Genomic DNA, 22,344 nt, shown 5'->3' with positions numbered 1-22,344 from the left:
AATAAACAGGAGTTGAGTTTTCATCCTCACCCGTGATCTTTTTTCCCCCATTGACTCCCTCGATTTCAACCCCTGGAGTTGAGGTGTTATCAAAGAAGCAAGTACTAGCAATTCTGGAAAATGAGGTTTTATCATGTTAGCTGTGGCCACAACCTAGCAGCACAGGGCAAGGTGGGTGTCCGGGCTGCTGGAGCCAGGCTCCTGGAGGGTGAGGGCTTCTCCCACCCTCAGCAAGCACACTGCATGGGCTGCTCGGGCCAGCCAAGGGCATCGGTGCAGCAGTGAAAGCGGCGGCGGCACTAAACGTGACCCTTGGGTTGGGGACCTCAGGAGGACCGGCGATCCCTGCAGGAGAGGCAAGGGGTGGAGCCCCGGGCTGCGCCTCAGCACCAGGACGGACGGGACGGGGCGGGGCGGGGCGGGGCGGGGCGGGGCCTCAGCACCTCGAGGCCATGCGAGGCCATGCGGAGGCCCTGGGTCAGGGCACTTGAGATACTGGGGAGGAGTTCGGAATGCAGGGAGGGTAGAGGCAAGGACTGGTCTCAGTGTGGGTGGTCCATGGTGGGGAATGGACCTGTGCTCCGGAAGGAGGCCCATTCTCAACTCAGGTCTGGGCTCTAGCAGTGTGGCACTTCCGACAAAGGACGTGGCCATCCAGAGGGAAACAGCCGTTGTCATCTGCCTCAATGGACAGGGGCTTCCCACAGTCCTGGAAAGGAGGAGAGGTAAGAGGGACACTGGCCAAGAAGGTTGCTGCCCCACCCTACTGTACTGCAACTCCATCTGAAGCAGGAAGACCAAGCGTTTCATAGGCCTTGCATACCTTCCTTCCTGACCAAACTACCTCCCCTGCGCCTTACCAGGCCTCTCCTGCAAGAAAGGCAAGAATAAGCCGGGCGGTGGTGGCGCACGCCTTTAATCCCAGCACTCGGGAGGCAGAGCCAGGCGGATCTCTGTGAGTTCGAGGCCAGCCTGGGCTACCAAGTGAGTTCCAGGAAAGGCGCAAAGCTACACAGAGAAACCCTGTCTCGAAAAACCAAAAAAAAAAAAAAAAAAAAAAAGAAAGGCAAGAATAGATAGTTCCCAGGGAACCTACCCCCTGCCACCCCACTACAGGTTTGGAGCCTGTCCCATCCTATCCCAACTCCATTCTGACTGCTTCTCAACTGCTAGAACCTCCGACACCCCCAACCCAGCCCCCCCCCCACACACACACATGCGCACACAAACAGGCCAACGCACCGCTCTCCCCTCCCACTGGGAAGTCCCTTGGTTTTTCCAAGGCTCCAAGTGACCTCTGAATGACAGGAGGGACAACTGACCTCACACTTGTAACACTTCATATGAAAGTTCTTGTCCAGAGCGACCACTCGGACAGTTTCGTCACGGCCAGGCTCAGGCATGATGGGCTCCGAGCAGACGGAGCACCTTGGAGCATATTGCCTAAAGGGTCAGAAAGCAGGTCCAGAGGGTTCAGTGGATCCAGATACCTCGGGCGTTCAACCCCTGGGAGGGCACAGGCTAAGGAGGCATAGGTTGTGTGGCCAAGGGCACACCCTCGTATTCCACATATCTGGGTGGAGCAAGTTCATGAGAAAGGCCAAAGGACCAAGTGGCACACACCACAGGCCCTCATCAAGAGAAACTTCCTGCCTCTCCGCTCACACAATGCTCCATCTCCCACACCTTGCTCCCAGGTGCTCACTCCCACACCCTGGCCCCACCCAAACTACAGTTCTGCAGGAACTCCAGAGCAGGACAGAAGACACCTCCCTCCAGCCTGGCCCCAGAGAAAACGGAGGGACCAGGAATCCTAGTCACCCACACAAAATCCTGCAAATGTATCCCCCAGACATATTGTCCAAGGTGGGGACAGACTTCAATTTTCCCATCCTATAGTTACATGTCGGTACTTTCTTGGCCTACCAGCCTAGGACTATTACAGGCCTTGGGAGAAGTCAATACTCCAAGCAGCTGAACTCCAAAGGAACTTTGAGAACCCAGCCTACATGCGAACATAGCCATTCTAGGACCAACTGCTGAACAAAGACACACCCCAAGAAGCCCAAGGGAGCCAAGGCTGACGTGGAAGCAGCCAAGGGCCACCACTGTGGCTAGCAAGCAAGATCTGTGGTCTGCCGCTGACCTGGAGCCAGGTGGCAGCCTGGTTACCAGACAAAACATGGATGAACAGAAAGAAAAAAAAAAAAAAAAGACATGACAGGTTCTCACTTGTGATAATCAGAGACACAGTGGGGTTGGTTTCTCTGGTCCATAATGAAAGAGGTGCCCTCCAGGGGACAGGCACAGACCACACAGGTGAAACACTGTGGATGGTAGGCTTTGCCTGTGGCCCTCAGCATCCGGTCAGTGATGGGCTGCCCGCAGGTGTTACACTTCTCCAGGGTCTCCTGGGAGACAATCAGAGCAGGTTGTGAGGGAACCAGAGAACCCAAGGCGTATCTTCCAAGACTCATCCAGCCCCACCACAGCCAGAAAGCCCCAACCCAGACTTACGGTATAGCAGCCCTCACAATATGGCGTCCCTTCCAGGCTGTAGAACTGCCCTCCCTGCAGCTGCTGCTGACACTGTTGGCAAGTGAAGCAGCTGATGTGGAACAGCTGTCCCAGCGCACGGACTGCAGGCTGTGCACGGGGCAGTGGCTGGTTGCATCGGCCACAGGACTCTGGGGAGATCAAAGAATTTCACCTCGGTAAGAACAGAAGGTCCCAAGGGCTCTTCTCGGAAGTTCATGCCCAGCCAACGTACCAACAGGGAAGGTGTTCCCCAAGAGTGGGCAGTGGACTCACCATTCACTGACACACTCTGCCTCTGAGGATGCTCCATGTCCTGCATCAGCTGCTGGGTCAGCTGTTCCAACTCCTCCACCTCCTTGAGGGTCAAGGGTCCCGGGCAGCCAGGAGAGCGCACCTAAAACCCCAACGCTTTTGTCATATTCTCTAACTCCTCCCAGATGGACCAGCTGACCCCTTTCTTACATTGAGAATTAAGCTTCCGTCTCCTTTCCTTAATGCTAGGACCCTTCAAGCTCTTCTCTGCTGCTCCCTATCCTGACCCCTAGTACCACACATATAAACATAGGGGCAGAGCTGACCTTAGCCTCTATCTCCCACAGTGGGACATCTTCACCAGTCTAGCTCAAACCCTTGCACCCCGAGGCATCCAGACAGACCAGAACAACTAAGCAATAGAAACTACGCATACAGCAGCTCAGGTCACTGCAGCCTCGAACACACCAGGCCACACCCCAACTTCACAGAGCAAGCTCAGGCAGTGTCTTCCACGTCCCAGACAAGTGCCACACCACACATGCACACATCTACATGCACACATACACCTACTCATCCCACCTGCTGCTGAGTAGCCCCTGTCAGCATGAGGATGCAATGAGGCTGGAAGTATAGGTTAAACTGTCTGCAGGAGCCCACCCTCAGCTCTTCAGACACCCTGGGTTCCATCCTAAGTGAAGGTTTTGTAGTCTACCTGATCCCAGTCCTTCCCCAGCAAGTCTCCAGGGAGAGCCAGAGGTCAGTTCCTAGGCTAGCCCATTCCTCCTATGTAGAGGACCTTGAGGGCTACAGACTGGAGAGGGGAAGGATGTCCTTGTGTAGGGACAAGGCACTTCAGAATCCTGGGGTTTTGAGCAGGGGCTATCTGACTTGCGCCAGTGTGTCCCTGAGACACTCCTTCACGAACTCTGGATGGTTCTAGTCTATTGCAGGGTTAAGGACACTATCACCCCATCACCTGCTGATGCCTTCACCCCTCCAGTCCCCGAAGCACCCCACTATCTCCTTCTCCACCCCCAGAACTGTACTCAGAGCTCTACCTGCCATACTGTACCTTCCCAAGGAAAGAATAAAAGTCACACTCCCCGTGATCTTAGCCACTCTCCGTAAGACTGACTCCTTCAGTCCCCTACTCTTAACTAATGGGGGGGGGTCCCTGAATGCAAGCTTCACCTTTGCCCTCTTCTAAGAGTCCCTTCCGGGCACTTTGAGGACAGGGGAATGGACTCAGCTCATCCTTGCTCTCTAGTAAATGCTACTATAAATGGCTGTCCCCATCTTGGGAAGGATATTCAACCACACTCCTCCCTGTGGATGCCCGTGTCCTTCCTGCGGGACACTCTCAGCTGCTTCCTCCTCTGCCTGCCAGCAGCAATGTCACTGCTCAACTGCCACGGCCTCAAAATTCTCTGCTGCAGCATCTTCCACCTCAGGATAGCTTGGACCTATGATTTATTAGCACTTTGCTCCCAAGATCCTTTCCAACTATCCCCACCTCTCCTTTCACCACCCATACAACTAACAGCCTAGCAGGAGGGCTTGAGTGTCCCAGGCTTTAACCTGCCCGTGTGCCTTGTCAATCAAGTCCCTAGACTGGCTTCTTTACTAGCTCTTTCTACAAAGGCCTCTTCTACCACCCTAGGCTATCTGACCCAATCTCTAACCCTGGGCCACAGCAGCGCCTGTTTCCTGTTTCTGCCTCCTCCACGCTGCAGAAAGTAGGTGGAGACGCTGAACACTGCAGAGCTCCCCAAACACTGCAGCACCTGCCACACCCTCCAGCCCCAGCTTCTCTGTCTGGTAGTTGGCTCTGCCAGATTCCCAGTTGCCTTCCCGACAGCAGCTGTTCCAAACCTTTTCTATCTCCTGGAGCCCCCCACAGCTTGGCCCCCTCCCTCCCACTCACCGATGACCTCACCGCTTAAATGCCTGGCAGCTAGCCAGTTTAACTTCCCTCATCCTTCTTTCTTTCCAACCAAACACTGTGTGTCACCCTGTCCTTGCTCCCTCCGGGGCCTCTGAGGTCAACTGCTGCTCTCAGGGATCTCTGGCCTAGTCTCTGCTGGCTTCTACCTCCTGGTTGAAATGCATACCTGGATTCTCTTCCCCTAACTTGAAGCACCTAACACACACACACACACACACACACACACACACACACACACACACACACGAGAAAGAGAGAAAGAGAGACACAGAGCGAGACTCACTCTGTAGTCTGATTTGAACTCCTAACAATCCTCCTGCCTCAACTTCCCATGTGCTGTGACTTACAGGCCACTATACTCAGCTTCACCGCCAAACTTTGAGAGCGGGCTACACTAACAACTTCCATGTTTTCGTCAGTTGTTCACTCAACTTTGTCACCACCATAGGGCACCAACAGTCCCAAGGCCATCGACGGGGTCCTAAGTCACATCTCTGCTTATCTGAGTCCTTGTTCCCTAAGCCCACACTGAAGAGCCCCAAGGTCGCCTCATCCACTTCCAAGGATCCCATCCTGGGATTTTCCTCCATTCTCTTTACATGACCCAAGGTTCCTGAGGCCTTTAACTTCCGCTACGGAGTTCTTGAAAGACTTGTCAGCTATCTCGTGGTATGTATGGCTACGTGCACGTCTCTGGCTCGAGGGCTGCCCCTGAATTACAGTCCTACAGTAGTTGAATGACAGATGCAGCTGAAAGAGAGTGCGCCTGAAGCCTGTTGCTCAACACGCTGACAGCTGGACCCCTCCTCTTCCCGTCCAACCATTTCCCCTTCTGCACTTCTCTATTTGGTCTGTCATACTGTCATTCTCCAGCACGCCCAGGCTCTGAGCCCTCCTGGCATTTGTGTTCTCCTACCCCAGCTGCTTATCCGTCGCCTCCTTCTGGAGGTTCTTCCTTTGGAACAGCTCTCATCCGTGGGTCTTATTTCTCACTGCAGCTAATACTACTGTGGCCCAGGAGTGAACTTGCCTGCTTCACAGACCTCTTTACCTCTCATATGCATCTCGGCTGGAAATACTATAGAAAACTTCCAAAAGTATTACTTGTCCAGTCCCTCTGGACAAACCACACACTACTGAGAAACCATCAGTGATTCTGTAGTATGTACAAGCTCGCTGTTGGAGATTTCTTTACCTAGGACTTCTGCCCTCTACCCCCACCAATCTTAAGTACAGCTCAAAGCTCTTCCCATAGGAACCTTGTGCTTCCAGTCCTCCAAGCAGCCCCCGCGTGTTCATAACCTTGAATTCTGCACAGGCTATTTCTACCTGAGTGCTATTCCTGATCCTTTCTCGATTCTCAAGCCCTCAAATACTTGAAGGCAGACCCACCTCATGAAGCTGTTCTGAACTTGCCAGTGCCCATGTTGGCTCCTACTTTCAAATCCCTGTAACTCAGATTCTGAGCTGTAGGAACTCGGCAACGCTTCTTCCTACACCGTGTCTGAGTACGCACAGGCATTTACAGTGACCGGCCAGAAGACCACCAGGTCCCTTCAACTCAGAAGATCTCTGCTCCTGAACTAACAGACACCTGTGCTGTCTATTTCTAGTCTGAGCATTTATGTGCAAGACTAAGAAGATAAGCCCACTTGCTCTTCGCCATCACTGTTTGGGGTGGGTGGTTATTTCAAAGAGAAAAAAGGGGGGTCTCAAAGTTCACCCAACTTGACTAAGGTCTAACAGTTTGTGAGAAACAAGCTAGAAATTCTACCCCAGACCCATGACTTCAGAAGGCTGAACCTGTTTGAGAGATCTCTCCTGCCCCCTGCCCCAGCCTCCAGAGCACAGAGCACACAGTCCCTGGCACTCAGCTGAGGCTGGCCCAGCAGGTGTGTACTGGTGCTGACTACACTTTTATCTTTAGCTGTGCCCTCGGGTGCTGAAAGTGCTCAGCAAAGCCAGGAGCCTTGGGATTAAGTCAAGGCCCAAGAACGGGGAAAAAGTAAGGTTGGGCTAGTGATCTCATTCTCACCTTTAACATTCTGGAGCAGAGATACAAGAGAACACTGTATCCTTTTAATTCTAAGCCCCTGCTGTTCTCTGCCTGCTGACCCAGGCCCCAGCTAGTACTAGGTGCCCCCCACCCAAGAACTTTCTCTCTGCCCCACCAGATAACCTCACACTTCCCCCACTGCCACACCCACTCTGGCTCCTCCCCTGCTCTACCCCACCCTTACCCCACTTGCCCTTTCATCTGTAGTCCCACTCCAGCCCCTGGCCTCAGCCTGTGGCTTCCTCACCTGGGTTTGGTTTTGGTTCTGAGCTGGTGGAGGCACTGGGTGCTGCTTCTCTTGCACTAAGGGCTTCTCTTTCTGCTGAGCATAGGTGAAGCTTGGGGGCTGAGGGGACCCTGTGCCCACAGAAGAGGGAGCTTCCAGAGGCACCGCTGCTTTTTGATTGGGCTGTGACCCAGGTCCACTGGGGGCACCAGGGCTGAACTTGGGAGCCACGGGAGTAAACTTGGGAGCCACTGGAGCAAACTTGGGTGCTGGAGTTGGAGCCTGAGAAAGGGGACCTCGGGCTTGTGCATTAGTGGAAGACATCGGCTGGGGCTGGACCTGGGGCTTGGCCTGAGGCTGGACATGGAGCTGGACCTGAGGCTTGGCCTGCGGCTGAGGTGGTGGCTGGGAGCTAGAAGGGGTCTTCCAAGGAGGCAAGGGTGCTGTGCCCCCAGAGACAGGCTTGGTACTAGGCTTGGGAATAAACGGAGTGGCAACTGGTGGGGGTACATAGCCAGATGACACCTACAAAGGGAAACAGAAGAGGGAGAAATGCATTTAGAGAAGGCTGTCACCCCCTCCTTACATTCCCTCCTCTCCTTCTGGGCCCCAGCCTTTCCTACTAGCCTGCCCCTTACCCGGGCTTTGAAGGGATCGTTCTTGGTCATGTCATCCAGCAGTGAGGACAGAGAGTCGATCTCCAGGTCAATACTGCTCACTTTCTCCCTGGGCTGGAGGGTCAGGGGTCAGAGCACCCATCCCAGTCTTCCCTTGACATCCCAATCCCATCGGGGGAGAGTAAAGACTCCTCTCCACTCAACGGAGGTGTCCCCCACCCCACCTCACATAAAACTGCCCTCCAAGGCCTTCCTACCTGCGGTGGGAGCTGGGTGGGGGCCTCAGGCCCTCCCTCCTCCTCCAGGGGAGGTGGTGGAGAGGGGAAGATTTCCTCCTCCAGAGGAGCTGGGGGGAATGGTTCCTCGATCATCGGGGGAGGCGGAGGTGGGAAGGCACCCTCGGAGTCGTCGCCCTCGCCAATAAGGGGAGGAGGGGGCAAAGGAAAGTCTAGGTAGGAAGGAGAGAGAAGGCTATCAGTACTGGCCCTCTTTCCTCCTCTCCTCAGCCAACAGTTCTAACCCCCTAATCCAAGAACTCTTTTCTGCATCCCAGAGTGTGTGCGGACCATAACCAGGGGCTCAGGACGCCCTGAGAGAAGCAGGTCGAGAAAGGCCGGGGATCGGCTGAGGAACCATGCAGCTCCCGTTACACTTCAGAGAACGGATCCAAAGGGGAAGATTCCTGGCCCACATTCCCGCCTCCCACCCCCAGGCGGGAGACTTGGAACAGTCCCAAGGGTCCTGGCTCCCAGCCAGGAGCTCCAAGATGAGGTAAGAACATCTGCTCAGGACAGGGTGGCTGCGCCCAGCCCCCTTCCCAACAGCCTTTCCAGACACCCCCAAATTCCCCAAACCTCCGACCCCCACCTGGCGCCGGAGAGGGATCGGGCCCCCCAAGCACAGCCACATACCTTCCGGGGGCGGCGGGGGGATCTCGCCCACCCGGCCCATTTGTGCTCGCTGGGCCCCAGCTGCCACAGAAGGTTCGCTGTCCCCAGGCCGGAAAGGATTCACTTTGGGCTTCGGTGCCACAACCGGGGCGAACTTCTTCTGCGGGGCGTAAAACGCCGGGGCCGAGACGGAGACGGAGATCGCGGGAGGCGGGCGGGGGGCCGCCATGGCCAGGCCGGGCTGCTAGGGGGGTGGGGTCGTCAGGTTACGCAGCGCCGTGCCGGGCTGACACCTCTCGGTCCAAGCTCCCCTCGGTGACCCCACCCGCGCCCCCCCTGAGTCCCCTTCCTGGGGCGGCGGAGCGGCTCCCCGCACCTCACCGCGGCCAGGAGCTTGAGCGCCGCGTCTCGGGTGACCGCGTCGGCGCCGAGTCCGCGGACTCTGCGTCCCGGTCCGGAGCAGCCTCTAGCCAGGCGGGGAGGGACGACGTGCAAGGGAAGGGAGGGAGGGGGCGGGGAGAGAGCGGCGCCCAGACCATACAAGGAGCGGCCCGGAGAGGGGGCGGGGAGAGGCCGGGGAGGGCGGACTGGGCAGGAAACTCCCCCAGGAAGGGGCCCGGGTCCTGCCCCGGGCTCCAGGCTCTTCGAAAGTCCGCCTGTGGCCTCCCCACTCACCACCGCCCCCGCCGGGCATAGACCACCCTTCCCCAGCACAGGCCTCTGATGTCATTTCCTGACCTGCCACCTACCCCCCCCAACCCCCCTCCCGACCCGCGGGTGCAGGAGATCTGACTCACCGTCCCCACTCCAGGCTGAGCGGGCCGGCGAGTATCCCAGAGGTCCCGAAACAGCTCAGTCCCGCTCCCCCTGGCCTGCCTGCCATTGACTGACCCCCGCCACCCCCTGCAGCTCCAGCTCCGCGTCCCACGTGTCCTGTGGTCAGTCGGGGATCGCAGGGCTGGGATGGGACTCTGCTCCTGGGTGGGCGGGGATGGTGAGGGGGGCGTTAGCCCTGCTGGCACCCGGCTCCCAGCTGGGCCTTGTGTAACCTACCAGTGTGTGAGCTAGAGCCTAAGCGCTCTTGGGGGATGCTAACTTCCAAAACTAGGCAGCCTCTTAAGGCTTCTAGGAACTCGCATAGCCACAGACCCTGCCTGCAATCTACTGCCCCAGGGAAATAGTCCAGAGCCGCGAGTCAAGGAAATGGAGGCGCGAGGGCTCAGTCTGGGTGAGGCCGCTCTGGGACTTACAACCTAGGTAGACCCAAGTAGCCTCCGGAGACTAGTCCTTGAGGGTCCTTCGGCAAACCTTCCCCAGTGGGGTGTCAGCGGCTCACGGGGGATAAAGCTCGGTGGAGCCCCCCACTGGTCCAACCGGATTCCTCAGCCTGAGACTGCGCCGCAGGCTACATGAAAGAGATCTGACACAGCTAGTGTCTGCCTATCTTACTTACTCTCCTTCCTTCCTACCTTCCTCCTCTTCTTTCTTTAGGTAAAATTACACACGGAAACTTCTCGCACATTCCCTACGTCCTAATTAAAGAGTCATGCGTTCAGGCCTCTAGTCCAACATTCACCCACTCACCACCACCACCACCACCCCACCACCCCACCCCACCCCACCCCCGCCCCCCCGTCCCGCGCACCACCGCCAGGGTGCTCCCTTTAGTTTTACCCTGTAATCCCGACTGGTGTCTGAGACACTCCTAACACTCAACCCTTGTGAGTTCCTAACTCTTGGCGCTCCCCATCTGCTGCTCCCTACTGCCCTGGGCTATGGTTTTGGGGGGAATGCAAACTAATACCATGAATTTGGGATGAAAAAACGGGGGCATTACCTGAAGAGATGGCCCCAGGGGCTAATTCAGGTCAGAGTTAATTAGCTCCCTTGGCAAAGAGTGAAGCCAGGGAGCCCAATTTTGTAGTCCACGGACAAGTTTCCTCATTCATTCGGTTTCATTGCCTCCATCTGTAAAAGGGATGTTTTTTTAATTCATTTACCTGCTGGTTTATGTGAAGAAATAAATAACATGCCATGCCTGAAATTTTTATATCGTTCTCAGTATTACCTACCATGCAAGTCCTAGGCTGGCCAAGAACGGAAATTCCCAGCCAGTGAACCTAGGCAGCTTTCCCTCACAAGCTCCCTTCTAGCTGGCCGGGCAGGTCTAATGCGTCTTGGTACATTCAATGCTCTTTCCTTCCTTCAACCTTAAGTCTTTAGTCATATCTGTGACTATACATTCATCATCTTTCTAGGCCCCGCTAGTCTCTTTTCTCTGTGATCTTAATGTTTCCATCAACAATAGTTTGCATACCATGGGTGGCCATGTATGACACAGAGTGCGCAGGTGCTCACACTAACATGCATAAGCTGGTTCCAGGCCTGTCCCTATGACGGTCTGTTGGAAACTTGATACTGGATTTACTCTACATGTTGGAGATTGTTTCTTGGGCTTTTGAGTCCAAGACTCGTCACCATCCTTCCAAATATGCCCATGTGGGGAAATGGAGATAGTTTCCAGATAACTTTATAAGAGTAAAAAACGACCTACCCTCCCAAAGCCTCCTTAAGGAACATCGAAAAATAGAGTATGTGTAATTGTTGGCAGCTGAGCCTATTTATAAATCAAGAATAGGAGAGTGTGTAGGCAGACTCAATTTCACAGACAACTAAGAGCATTCAGGATGCAGAATATTAGAGCTAAGAGTTTTAAGGCAGCCATTCTAAATACTAATGAGAAATAAAATAGAATTCCCCAAAGGGTCAGAATGACTGGCCCAGGATGTCTCAGATCGAGGGTATAGTCAATGCTTTTAATGTACAGACAGCAAGCAGAAATTACCCTAATGATTCTTGGGTGTGTTTCTTAAGCAAGCAATTCTATTTGGTGTTCTTGGATAGTATGAGTAATGTGTAGGAAATCAGTCAATGTCTCCACTTCAAGCACGTACTAGATCAGGAAAAGAAAGCCAGAAAATGGTCACTGACTTTGGCTACTAAAATATCCCTACACACTTCCAAGGCTTTATATGCACCAGATATGGGTAAGTATTTTCCCCGCAAAGGTGTACAGTACAAAGTATGGCATTCAAAGCATTCTTTATGGAAGAAGCAGCATAATGACTAAAGAAAAAATTCCAAAGCAGAGCCAGAGATATTATCGGCCATTTCTTCTATATGCTGGCTGCAGGCAGGCAAAAGAGGAATGACGTGACACACTACCTTAAGCAGCAGCATACTGCTGAAACAGTAGCAATGACTGCCATAATTGCTCACACTCAGGACAGGTACACCTCAATGGTACAGTGCCTGCCTAGCATGCCTGACTATGCACAGAGAGAGAGAGAGAGAGAGAGAGAGAGAGAGAGAGAGAGAGAGAGAGAGAGAATACATTGTCATTGTTGGTTGTTACACATTTCTAAGCTGTAGGAATATATTACTCCCACTTAGTATTAACAAGAAATCCATGAGGATGTATTATTATTATTACTATTATTACCTCATTTGGCAGTTAAGGAAACTAAAGCTAACTGGATGTTGGATTTTTTTTTCCCAAGCTACATACTTTTTTTGGTAATACAGTGTGTTGGTTAGTTTTTTTGTCCACGGCTAAGGTCATCTGGGAAGAGGAATCTCAAATAAGAAAATGCCTCCATCAGATTGCCTCTAGGCAAATTTGAGATATTTTCTGGATTTATGATTGATGTGGGAGAGCCTGGCTCAATGGGGGCTGTGTCATCCCTGGACAGGTGGTCCTGGGGTATATGTAAGAGCAAGCTGAGCTAGCCATGAGGAGCTGGCCATGAGGAGCAAGCCAAGAAGCAGTGTTATTCTATGGTCTCTGCTCCAGTTCTTCCCTCCATGTCTTGAACTTTTGTCCTGGCTCCCCTCAATGACAAACTGTGACCTGGGATGTAAAAGCCAAATAAACCCTTTTGTCCCCAGGTTGCTTTTGGTCATGGTGTTTATCACAGCAACAGAAAGCAAACCAAGATACACATGTTCTTTACTATTTTAAATATTCCTGCCTACTTCTTATTACCCCCTCCAGTCTTACTTATACCATTGTGTTCCATAACTTCTCTTGCAGTCCAGCTTGGCGCCCCCACAGACTTTTAAATTCTGCCTCCACTGGACCCCACTACTCACTTTCTGTCATGCCACACCATCAGATTCTGTCTGCCCAACTATGTGCCAGAACACACACACATGTATTCTGTATTTGTACACTGTATAATCCCGTTACATACCGTCATGTTGCCAAGAGGTTTCTCAGGATTGTTAACATTAGTTGTTAGCTTTGGGGACTAGAATCAGGGATAGCAAAAGACTTTTATACGGTTGTATTTCCCCACGAATATGAATCGCTTCTGTAATCTAAGAAATATAAGAGAGGAGAGGAGTGAACTCTATCACATCTCTTTGCTTTTGCAGAGTGTGCTCCTTACACTGAGTGCTGCACACACGTGGCCTACGGTTTCCCACTTGCAGCCCAATGTGTTGTTCCCCTGGTCCCAGGGGCACGTGCTGGCCAGTACAAAAGACTCTGGGACTTGAGAATGGAGACTAGATGAAGGTGGAGCTTTGTGGCCAAGGCCCCAGTGAGCAGCTTCCTGCTATGCCCAGCTGCCACTCCCCCCAGTGGAAGGGCAGGACAGACAACTACAATGTCACTGGACCTCGGTTCTTTCAGGTCAGCCCAAGTGGCTGATGCCATAGCTTCCTCCTCTATGCACTTTCTCTTCCTCTTTCCCAATCTCAGGTCAACCCACATTTTCAAAAAAGCTTCCACGTTCTAGATAGCCTAGTCCTTGCTCACAGAGGAAAAAAAATAAAATAAAGCTATGTTGTTGTTTTGTTTTTTTCAATCTTCTACTCCATAGTGCTTTCTTAGGGAGGAGACAGAGCGATAGCCGGTTGGCCTTCTCAGGTATCACCTCTGTTATGATCCCATCGGATCTGAAGTAGCAGTGAGAGGAGAACAGGGCCTAAGGAGCCAAGTCTGCAGGGGTCAGAGGAGCCCTGACAGGCAGAGACCTCCACCCTTAATGCTGGGCCAGATGGGCACCCCAAAGCATTGCCAGCATCAGCTCACCAACGTGGGGGCCAGGCAAGGCAGATGGTCAAATGGCAAAGAGTCAGCAGCCACAGGAGCTGTGAAGGGCAGACAGGAAAAGAGGCCCAGGGCACCCCCAGCAACCCAGGCAGATTGCTGGCACAGAGGCTACCGGTAGTGGGACATCTGCTGCTTCCGTCTTCCTGCACCCAGAGGAAGCCAGAACCAGAGCGAGCCTGGCCTAGAAGCTGCAGCATTTGTCACTGAAAATAGCTATGTCATTACAGGGAGTAAACATTTCAGAGAGTTGGTGGTGATGAGTATGGATAGCTAGCTAACCTGTATGACTGAGATGAAAAGGACTTACATGGAACTGCCTCCCACTCCCACTCCCCTGTAATAAGGTGGGCTGAGCATCGGAAACCCACCCAAGGGGCAGATTTGACACAGGAAGTGGCTGCTCATGGGTTAACCAGCGGAGTTTGGTTATGCTGCCTAGTAGGTTGCTATTTGCCTCAACACCCAGGGGTGGGCATTAGGTGCGGAACGGCTGCTGTGTCAGAAAAAGGAAAGGAATTTGCTCAGAACAGCTGATGCCAAGATCATCAGCTTGCTCAGGCAAACTACTACAGGTCTTGTCCTAAGCATGAGTTATGATACTTGTGCCACCCAAAAATCTCCCAGTTCCAGCCTAGTTGTTGCTGCAGTTGGCTTAGTAGTGACCCAACACAGAGCCTGGCACAAATCTCAGGCCTTACATACACTTACTGACCGACACTGAATTTTAAGGCCACTAGAATCCCATTGTAGATACCCAACCCTCTATTGTAAAAAAACTTCAGAATTTTGATGACATCCAGTACATTCTGTGGTGAGATATAGTATAAACAAAGTTGCTTCTCAGCCTTTCGTTTAACACAAAGCATAGTATAATTACATAATAACATAAAGCTTATATTGAGCCCTCAGAGACAGTCCACACCCTTAGGGGATCTGCTAGGGTAAATGTCCATCAAATAATAGCAATCTGCAGCTGTTCTGGAGACTGGAAAGAACATAGAACTGGGAGGCATGTATTACCTGGGCCCCAGAGCTCAAGAAAAGGATGTCCAATACAAAATCGGGAAGATAAGCATGAACATTAACTCGGAGCAGCCACTCCTGCAAGACTCTGTGACAGCTGGGGACATAGCCCATGCCAGGACCCCAGAGAGGCAAGCCCACAGGGCATCTGAGGGTGAGGGGCAGTGCAAATTGAAGAAAGGCTGGCTGGGGGTGGGCAGGATACAGAGCTTGAGGCAGAGCTGTGGCTTTATCCTGAGAACAATGTGGAGCCACTGCAGAGATTTAGATTACAAAGAAGGGCATGACAAGAGCTTGGAATGTTGTAAATGCCACAGTAGGACAATGTGGAAATAGCAAGAACATGTCAAATAGTCAAAAGGCTGTTGTAGAACAGGAGGGGCAAGAGAGATTTTGCAGATGAACCAAAGAGACAGATTAGAGTTTAGGTACCTTAAATTGTGGGCTGAAACTAGTGATGGATTGAGTATGACGAGGGAGTGAGGGAGACATCATGGACCTGGCTCAGCTTCTGGCCTCATGGCTTTTGCAGGTATGGTTTTCCCTTAAGGGTCACAGCTCTAGAAATACGAGCTGTTTCGGTCTAGACATGCCCAGGGGGGTCAGTGCACAGGGGGCAGTGCTCAACCGTCATCCAGAGCGTAGAATTTTGTTAAGGTTTCAAATTTATAAGTCATCTACCTCTGAACAGTAATTTGAAGACATTCTTGGCTAAGGAAGTCACTTATCAATCACCTATACTTAAAGGGTTCCAAGCCATAGTCACCAGACCCTGTGGCCCTTGTGCCTGTGAGGTGATAGTGATAGAAAGGCTTATCTCATAGCAGCTGAGAAGAAAGGAGGGGCCAAGGTGCCAGTAGTCCCCTTGAGGACAGACCCCCTGTGAATAACTTTCTTCCACCAGCCCTTACCTCCTAAAGGTCCCACCAAGGCACCATGATAGTGCCAGCGGCCGGCAGCCTAGCATTTAGCATATGGGCCTTTTGTTGACATTTGTTGAGACCATGCAAACAATACTGCAAGTATTGTTTGAGAATTGGCCAGCACTTAGGATGGTGGGCTTTGAGGGGCCCCGTCATTTGGTGGCTAGGTGGAAAAGCCAGTGTGTCCCTTCCTCAAACTCAAGTATGACCCCCATTTCCCCAGTCTCCCATGTCCTCTAGCAGAAGAGAATAAAGGATGCTCTCGCCTCTCTACCTTCCTGCACGCACAACCTCCCCTCTGTTCTCTGCCTGGAAACCACCGGAGTGCATCTCATCAAGTTCCCTAACACCATGTATGCCAGTCCCTTAAGAAGCCCTAGATCTTCAATTCACCTTTCATCTTACTCTCTTGCTCAGCTCCTGAACCTTCCAGGTGGATCTGGAGCTCACAAGCCATGCTTAAGCAAAACATATCCTCTCCCTTCCTGCTCTAAACTGCCAAGGACACACCTCCTCTGTAGCCCTATCAAGTGGCAGCAATGTCTTTCCACCACAGCCTTTGTGCTACTAGTACTGACCATGGAACAAATGTCTCTTTGGATCCTCACTCCCATGCCTAGACAATTCCCCTTTGTTCTTCCATAATGACTGCCAGCTTTGAACATCATGTCATCAAACTGTGAACTACTGCATGTACTTGTATAATCCTTTATCATCCAGGACCATCCACCCTCATTTCTAGAGGATTGCTATGTTCTGGTTTATTGTCAGTCATTCCAAAATGACTCTACCAAGAGTTTTCAGTCGTTTTAATATCCTTGTAGATGACTCTTCCCCAGCATGTTTCCTTTCCTGGCTTTATCCATCACCACCACTTCCCTCACAAAACATAATAGAAATAAAATATGAACCACACCCATAGCTTCTTTTAACATTAAAATGAGAGGCACTAGTTTTAATAATATACTTTTAAGACTTTTTTTTTTAGTTTGGTCGTAGTTTGGGGGTATCTCATCTTCGTGTACGTTTGTGTACCACTTACGTGCCTGGTACCTGAGGGGGCCAGAATAGGGTGTCAGAGTCCATGGAACTGGACTTGTGGATGTTATGAACTGCCTCTGTGTACTAGGAACCAAACCAAGATCCTCTGGAAGAGCAGCCAATGCTCTTATCAGCTGAGTCATCTCCCCTGCCCCACAATATACCTTCTTAAACTGGTATTTTTAAGATCCTACCATTTCAATGTGTAACTGGCAATTTAAAAATTATTAGTGAACTATTTCTTCTTGGTGCTAACTCATGAGAATTCACTGTGTATTTTACACTGTAGCACATTTTTGTTGTTGTTGTTTTGTTTTTTGAGACAGGGTTTCTCTGTGTAGTTTTGGTGCCTGTCCTGGATCTCACTCTGTAGACCAGGCTGGTCTCAAACTCACAGAGATCTGCCTGGCTCTGCCTCCCAAGTGCTGGGATTAAAGGCGTGGGCCACCACTGCCCGGCAGCACATCTTTTAAAAATATTATTATATGTTCCTTGGTAATTGCATATGTGAATGCAGTGTGTTTAGATCATATCCACTTCTCACATCTCCTTTGTAACTCTCTCTGGATGCCCACACACAGTCTCAAGCCATGGATCTCTTTTTCCTCTTCCCCTTCCCCCTCTATTTTATAACCCACGGAGTATAGTCAGTGCTGCCCATATATGAAAGAGTTTATCACCATTCCCTGGCTCACAGGGAACCTACCACAGGCCACATTGCTAAAGAGAACTGAGTCTCCTCTCAGCAGCCGTCATCTGCCAAAAACTCCTCAGTTAGGAATAGGGCCGTGTGATTCTCCCCCTGAGAGCACATCAAGGAAGACAAGTCTCGTTTGTGTGTGTGTTTATTTTTGACATATTTCTAGTGGCCACCGCATCACATGGTACAAATAGACATAGTGCCACTGCTTCACTCTGAAAGTCTAAGCTCCCCTCCCTCCCCCAGCTTCTTTTGTCTTCTAGCCCCCTCTCTTCTTTTACTTTAATTCAGATAATTCTTGGATCCCAAGACCAGTAATTCCGCTTTCCATTACAATGCTTCCATATCAGTTTACGTTCCTTGGACAAACAATTGATAACGCCACGCTCCTGAACCTGCTCTCAGTTCCCTTATGCCTCTCCCTTCCTCTTTGATTCTTGCAAAACCCAATCCTGGGTTAGGCTCCACTCCACTACCATGCCTGCACCTATATATTTCAGCAGGGTTGGGGTGTACCTGGAGTTTTCTCTCCAGGTCCCACCAAGCCCCAGCAGTCCCTTAGCCCACTTATAAAATAAACATACAGATGCTTATATTATTTAAACTGCTTGGCCATTAGCTCAGGCCTATCATTGCCTAGCTCTTACTCTTATATTTAGCCCATTTCTATTAATCTATACTTTACCACGTGGCTCGTGGCTTATTGGTACCTTACATCTTCCTTGTCCTGGTGGTGGCTCCAGAAGTCTCTCCCTCTGCCTTCCTGTTCCCTCAATTCTCCTCTCTGTTAGTCCTGCCTATTCTTCCTGTCTGGCTACTGGCCAATCAGTGTTTTATTTATATAGAGCGATATCCACAGCATTGGGGAAATACTCAGACCTTCTGGCCAGTCTCATTCGAAAATTCATGACAATGAACTTCAAGTGGCCCTCAGCAATTAATTCTGCTTCCTGATAAGTATCCCAACTTTCATGTCCATTTACTTTCCCAGTCTCTAGGAAGACTTGTAGACCTCATCCTTAATTTACTTATTCTTCTTCAGCTTCATGCACAGCTGATAGCCTTGCTTCTGGTTTCACTGAAGAAATCAAACTAATTGAAAGATCTTCCCTAGCCACACTCTCTCCTACATTTCTGCCAAAATTATTCCTTGGCCTCATCTATTCATTCTGCTCCAACAACATATGCAAGATACACTCTGTGATAGTTTGAATGTAATTGGCCCCCATAAGCTCATAGGGAATGGCACTAGAAGGTGTGGTTTTGTTAGAGTAGGTATGGCCTTGTTGGAGAAAGTGTGTCACTGGGAAGGCAGTCTTTGAGGTCTCATATATGCTCAAGCCACTCCCAGTGTCTCAGTTCACTTCCTGTTGCCTTCCAATCAAGATGTAGGACTTTCAGCTACCTCTCCAGCACCATATCTGCCTGCACACTGCCACGTCCCACCATGATGATAATGAACTGAACCTCTGAAATATAAGCCACTCAATTAAATGTTTTCCTTTATAAGAGTTGCTGTGGCCATGGTGTCTCTTCACAGCAATAGAAACCCTAAGACATGCTCCTACCTTGGAGCATTGCACTTGACATTTCTTGTGCCTAGTTTGTTCTTCCACAAAGCTAGGCATGGTAGAACATGACTGTAATCTCATATCACACAACCTCTCCTAGGTACACATAACTATCACCCCAAATAGGCACTGATAAAGAAAAAAAATCCATCCAAGTGCATCTTGGTGAGTCAATGAGTTTGTAAGGGGTTACACAGGAGCATGGGTGAGGGATTGCTTACAAGAACATGGGTGAAGCTAGCTTGTATCACCTAAAAGTCCAATCCCAGCATTGGTAATATCTCACAAAGAGTTGTTCCCCTGAGTCCCAACCTCCAGTCAACCTCTAGCACTCATCCTCTAAGACCACATCTAGAGAGCAGGAGTGAATGGTGACCCGTGTCTCAGAAGGGCCTTTGTGACTGCTCTCACCCCATTCTTTCTGTGAGGGGGTGTTAACATCCTTCTTACCATCAACATAGACCTAGCTGTCAGTGTGTCGTTCTGTTTATCTCGTGGCCATACTTGTATCCTGTAAGCTATTATCATCTACTTCATGATAGCTGACAGTCATGCCATACCCACAGGACATAGCTCTATTACAACACCCTAGCTAGCAAAGACTCCCCCTCAAAAATAAGCCAAATTAGAACAAAACAAAAGCACAGTGTTCTTCAGCTGTGTTATTTTTATATCACTGCACCATATTACCTGACAGAAGAAGGAGAGGAAGGATTTATTTTGGCTCAGTGAATTAGAGCCCATCTTGGTGGGGAAGGTGTGTATAGGGCTTAGTCTGGAGCCACAGAAATGTTCATGGTGGGCTGGAGAGATGGCTCAGAGGTTAAGAGCACTGACTGTTCTTCCAGAGGTCCTGAGTTCGATTCCCAGCAACCACATGGTGGCTCACAACCATCTGTAACGAGATCTGGTGCCCTCTTCTGGCCTGCAGTCATACATGCTGTATATGTAATAAATAAATAAATAATTCTTAAAAAAAAAAAGATTATATTAAAAAAAAGGGGGGGGGGGCTGGAGAGATGGCTCAGAGGTTAAGAGCACTGGCTGCTCTTCCAGAGGTCCTGAGTTCAATTCCCAGCAACCACATGGTGGCTCACAACCATCTGTAATGAGATCTGACGCCCTCTTCTGGCCTGCAGGTATACATGCAAACAGAGCATTATATATACAATAAATAAATAAATCTTTAAAAAAAAAAAAAGTTCATGGTACCAACCGGGGCTACATCCAGAAATGGGGCTTGAGCTATAATGCTTAAAGCCCACCCCTGTTGACCCATGTCCTCCGGGTGTGCCCCAGTACCTTGACAAGTTCCAGCTACCCCACATAGTTCCTCCAGCTAGGGACCAAATATTTAAACATATGAGCCTGTGGGAACATTTTATATTCAAACCATAACATCTACTCCTGTCCCCACAGGTTCATGGCCATCTCAAAATGCAGATCATCTCCAGTTCGACCTCAAAATTCCCCATGGTATTAAGAGTTTCAGCATCATTCAAAAGTTGAAAGTCCAGGTCTGGTGGCAGCCATCAAGTGAGCGAAGATGGGTGAATACAAATACATCAAAGAGCTGCAGCAGAAGAAGTAGTCAGATGTGATGTACTTTTTTCTGAGGGTCTGCAGCTAGCAGCTTCTGCACTGCACAGGGCTCCCCATGCCACACAGCCCGATAAAGCAGGCAGGCTGGGATTCAAGGCCTAGCAAGGTTATGTCATGTGCCATGTGTAGGATTCATGTCCTCTGTGGTGGCTATAAATGCCCAGTTCCTAAGGATACAACTTATGAATTCTTTGAAATGATCTTCATTGATCCATTTTGTAAAGCTATCAGAAGAAAGGCTGACATGCAGTGGATCACCAAACCAGTCCACAAGCACAGGGAGATGTGTGGGCTGTCATCTGCAGGATGCAGGAGCCTGGACTTTAGAAAGGGCCACAAACTCCACCACATTATTAGTGGCTCTCATTGTGCAGACTGGAGAAGGTTCAATACTCTCCAGCTCTACCATCTAATACACATAATGTTTGTAAAGTTCATACCCACTGAACAATTTAGGGCAATCAAAAGAAAAGCAAAAGTTCAAAGCACTTTTGAGACTTAAATTTAACATAATGAAAAGGGGAATTAGATACTTTCAATATATAATGACAAATAGTGAACATCCCCATTCCAAACAGGAGGAAGGAATTGAGAAATAGCAAGAAAGGGTTGGACCAAGGCAAGACTGAAATCCTATAGGGCAAACATTAAACCTTGGGTTGCTATGAGGCATTCAGGGTTTGTGGTGGCATCATGTGGGCTCCCATAGGCTTGGATAGTCCCATCCTACAGCCCTTTCATCTGCAACATTTTGTAACCTTTCTCTTGGACTGGCTACACCTGGTACATGCAGCTTTCCTCAGCACATGTTCTATATTCCTGGCATCTCCATCATCTTAGGGTCTCTACTGTAGCTTAAGCGTCATCTTATGAGTTTTGCACATTGGCCTCTTGGGGCCTTCTAGAAGGTAGTCTGATTCTGCTGCACACTATCTAGCTTTGTTGATTGGATTTTTTTGTTTTTGTTTTTTCTTTCTGAAACCTTGACTCAAGCCTCCTTATCCCTGTTATTCTTGCATCCTGCATGTCTTCAAAATCAGCACCAATTAGATGGTACCACCTCTCTTGCCAGCTCAAGATGTCCTCTTCTGACAATGGCTTCAAGTGCTTATGGCTGACCCTGGGGAGACATTTTCCTAGATAGCTTACACTGGAGTCTCTATCTTTGCAGGCACTTTTTTTTTTTTTCTTTAGTGCATGTTTTTTAAGTGAGTTTTCAGTTTGATGCCCTGGAGCCTTCTATGGGATGGGTGGTTCTTCCATATTGCAAAGTGTCTGGTTTCTCTTTAATCGCATCAATCTCCTTAACAACCGTAGCTGGCTTTCCCTCACCAATCTTGTCTGAAACTTGAAACTTCCTCATGCTCCTCTGCATACCAAACTACAAATTTTTCTCATATTTCTGCTCTACTTTCTGTTCCTTGTCACTGAAAATCTGCGTAAGAGCTGTGAGCAATAACCATATCACAGCCTGGGTAGTATGCTGTCTTCCAATTTCTTGCACTGAATTAATTAGTTCATTACTTTTTAATTAAACTGTTAATCCTGCTGGGTAGAATAAGGCCACTACAATAAATTTTGAGTCAAATTTGAAGCAAACTTTAATTTAATACTGGCCAGTATGATGGACTCCAGCCAGGTCCATTTGTGGGATCCCAGAAAATGGACATGAGTCACATTTTGCAGAGGCTTAAAAAGGCAACCCCATAAGGCCACTGGATTTCCCATCAGGTCCAATCAGGGGCAGGCGTACATCCTGATGTATTTCCTGCCTACTGTATCTCGCCCCCCCCCCCCCCCCCCCCCCGCCCACATGTGATCAAGCACATCCGGTGAAA

The 22,344-nt window shown here is 50.2% G+C and overlaps 1 protein-coding gene, 1 long non-coding RNA gene and 1 pseudogene across 9 annotated transcripts in view; 2 read left to right on the top strand and 1 right to left on the bottom strand.

Annotated features, from left to right (window-relative positions):
- Positions 1-111: 111 nt before the first annotated feature.
- On the bottom strand, positions 112-9,442 carry Zyx (zyxin). 7 transcript variants are annotated; one of them, XM_052722093.1, is made up of 10 exons: positions 9,325-9,442; positions 8,549-8,771; positions 7,895-8,085; positions 7,659-7,751; positions 7,042-7,545; positions 2,812-2,932; positions 2,518-2,687; positions 2,233-2,411; positions 1,323-1,443; positions 112-709 (listed from the first exon to the last, which is right to left on the bottom strand). In XM_052722093.1, exons 2-10 carry the CDS (start codon positions 8,754-8,756, stop codon positions 605-607), a joined length of 1,692 nt encoding a protein of 563 aa, XP_052578053.1. In that variant the 5' UTR covers positions 8,757-8,771; positions 9,325-9,442; the 3' UTR covers positions 112-604. The 7 variants fall into 7 exon arrangements, with proteins under 7 accessions (XP_052578053.1, XP_052578048.1, XP_052578049.1 ...); XM_052722088.1 differs by having other exon boundaries at positions 8,549-8,768; positions 9,325-9,433; XM_052722089.1 differs by lacking the exon at positions 9,325-9,442 and adding an exon at positions 8,904-9,208.
- The window catches only part of LOC128100058 (uncharacterized), a 25,311-nt gene continuing 11,061 nt past the window's right edge, over positions 8,095-22,344 (top strand). Inside the window, exon 1 of one of the 2 annotated variants that reach the window (XR_008214650.1) lies at positions 8,095-8,408. This is a non-coding gene — a long non-coding RNA (uncharacterized LOC128100058). Of the gene's footprint in view, positions 8,409-9,350; positions 9,466-22,344 lie in introns of those variants that run through there. The other variant, XR_008214649.1, reaches the window with a different exon arrangement.
- LOC128100056 (60S ribosomal protein L15-like) lies at positions 10,515-22,249 on the top strand (annotated as a pseudogene).

This window comes from Peromyscus californicus, unplaced genomic scaffold, assembly GCF_007827085.1.
Source record: "Peromyscus californicus insignis strain IS unplaced genomic scaffold, ASM782708v3 Scaffold_6__1_contigs__length_162567912, whole genome shotgun sequence".
NCBI classification, from domain to species: domain Eukaryota; kingdom Metazoa; phylum Chordata; class Mammalia; order Rodentia; family Cricetidae; genus Peromyscus; species Peromyscus californicus.
Note: the sequence above shows the minus strand (reverse complement) of the source record. Positions and strands in the feature narration are given on the sequence as shown.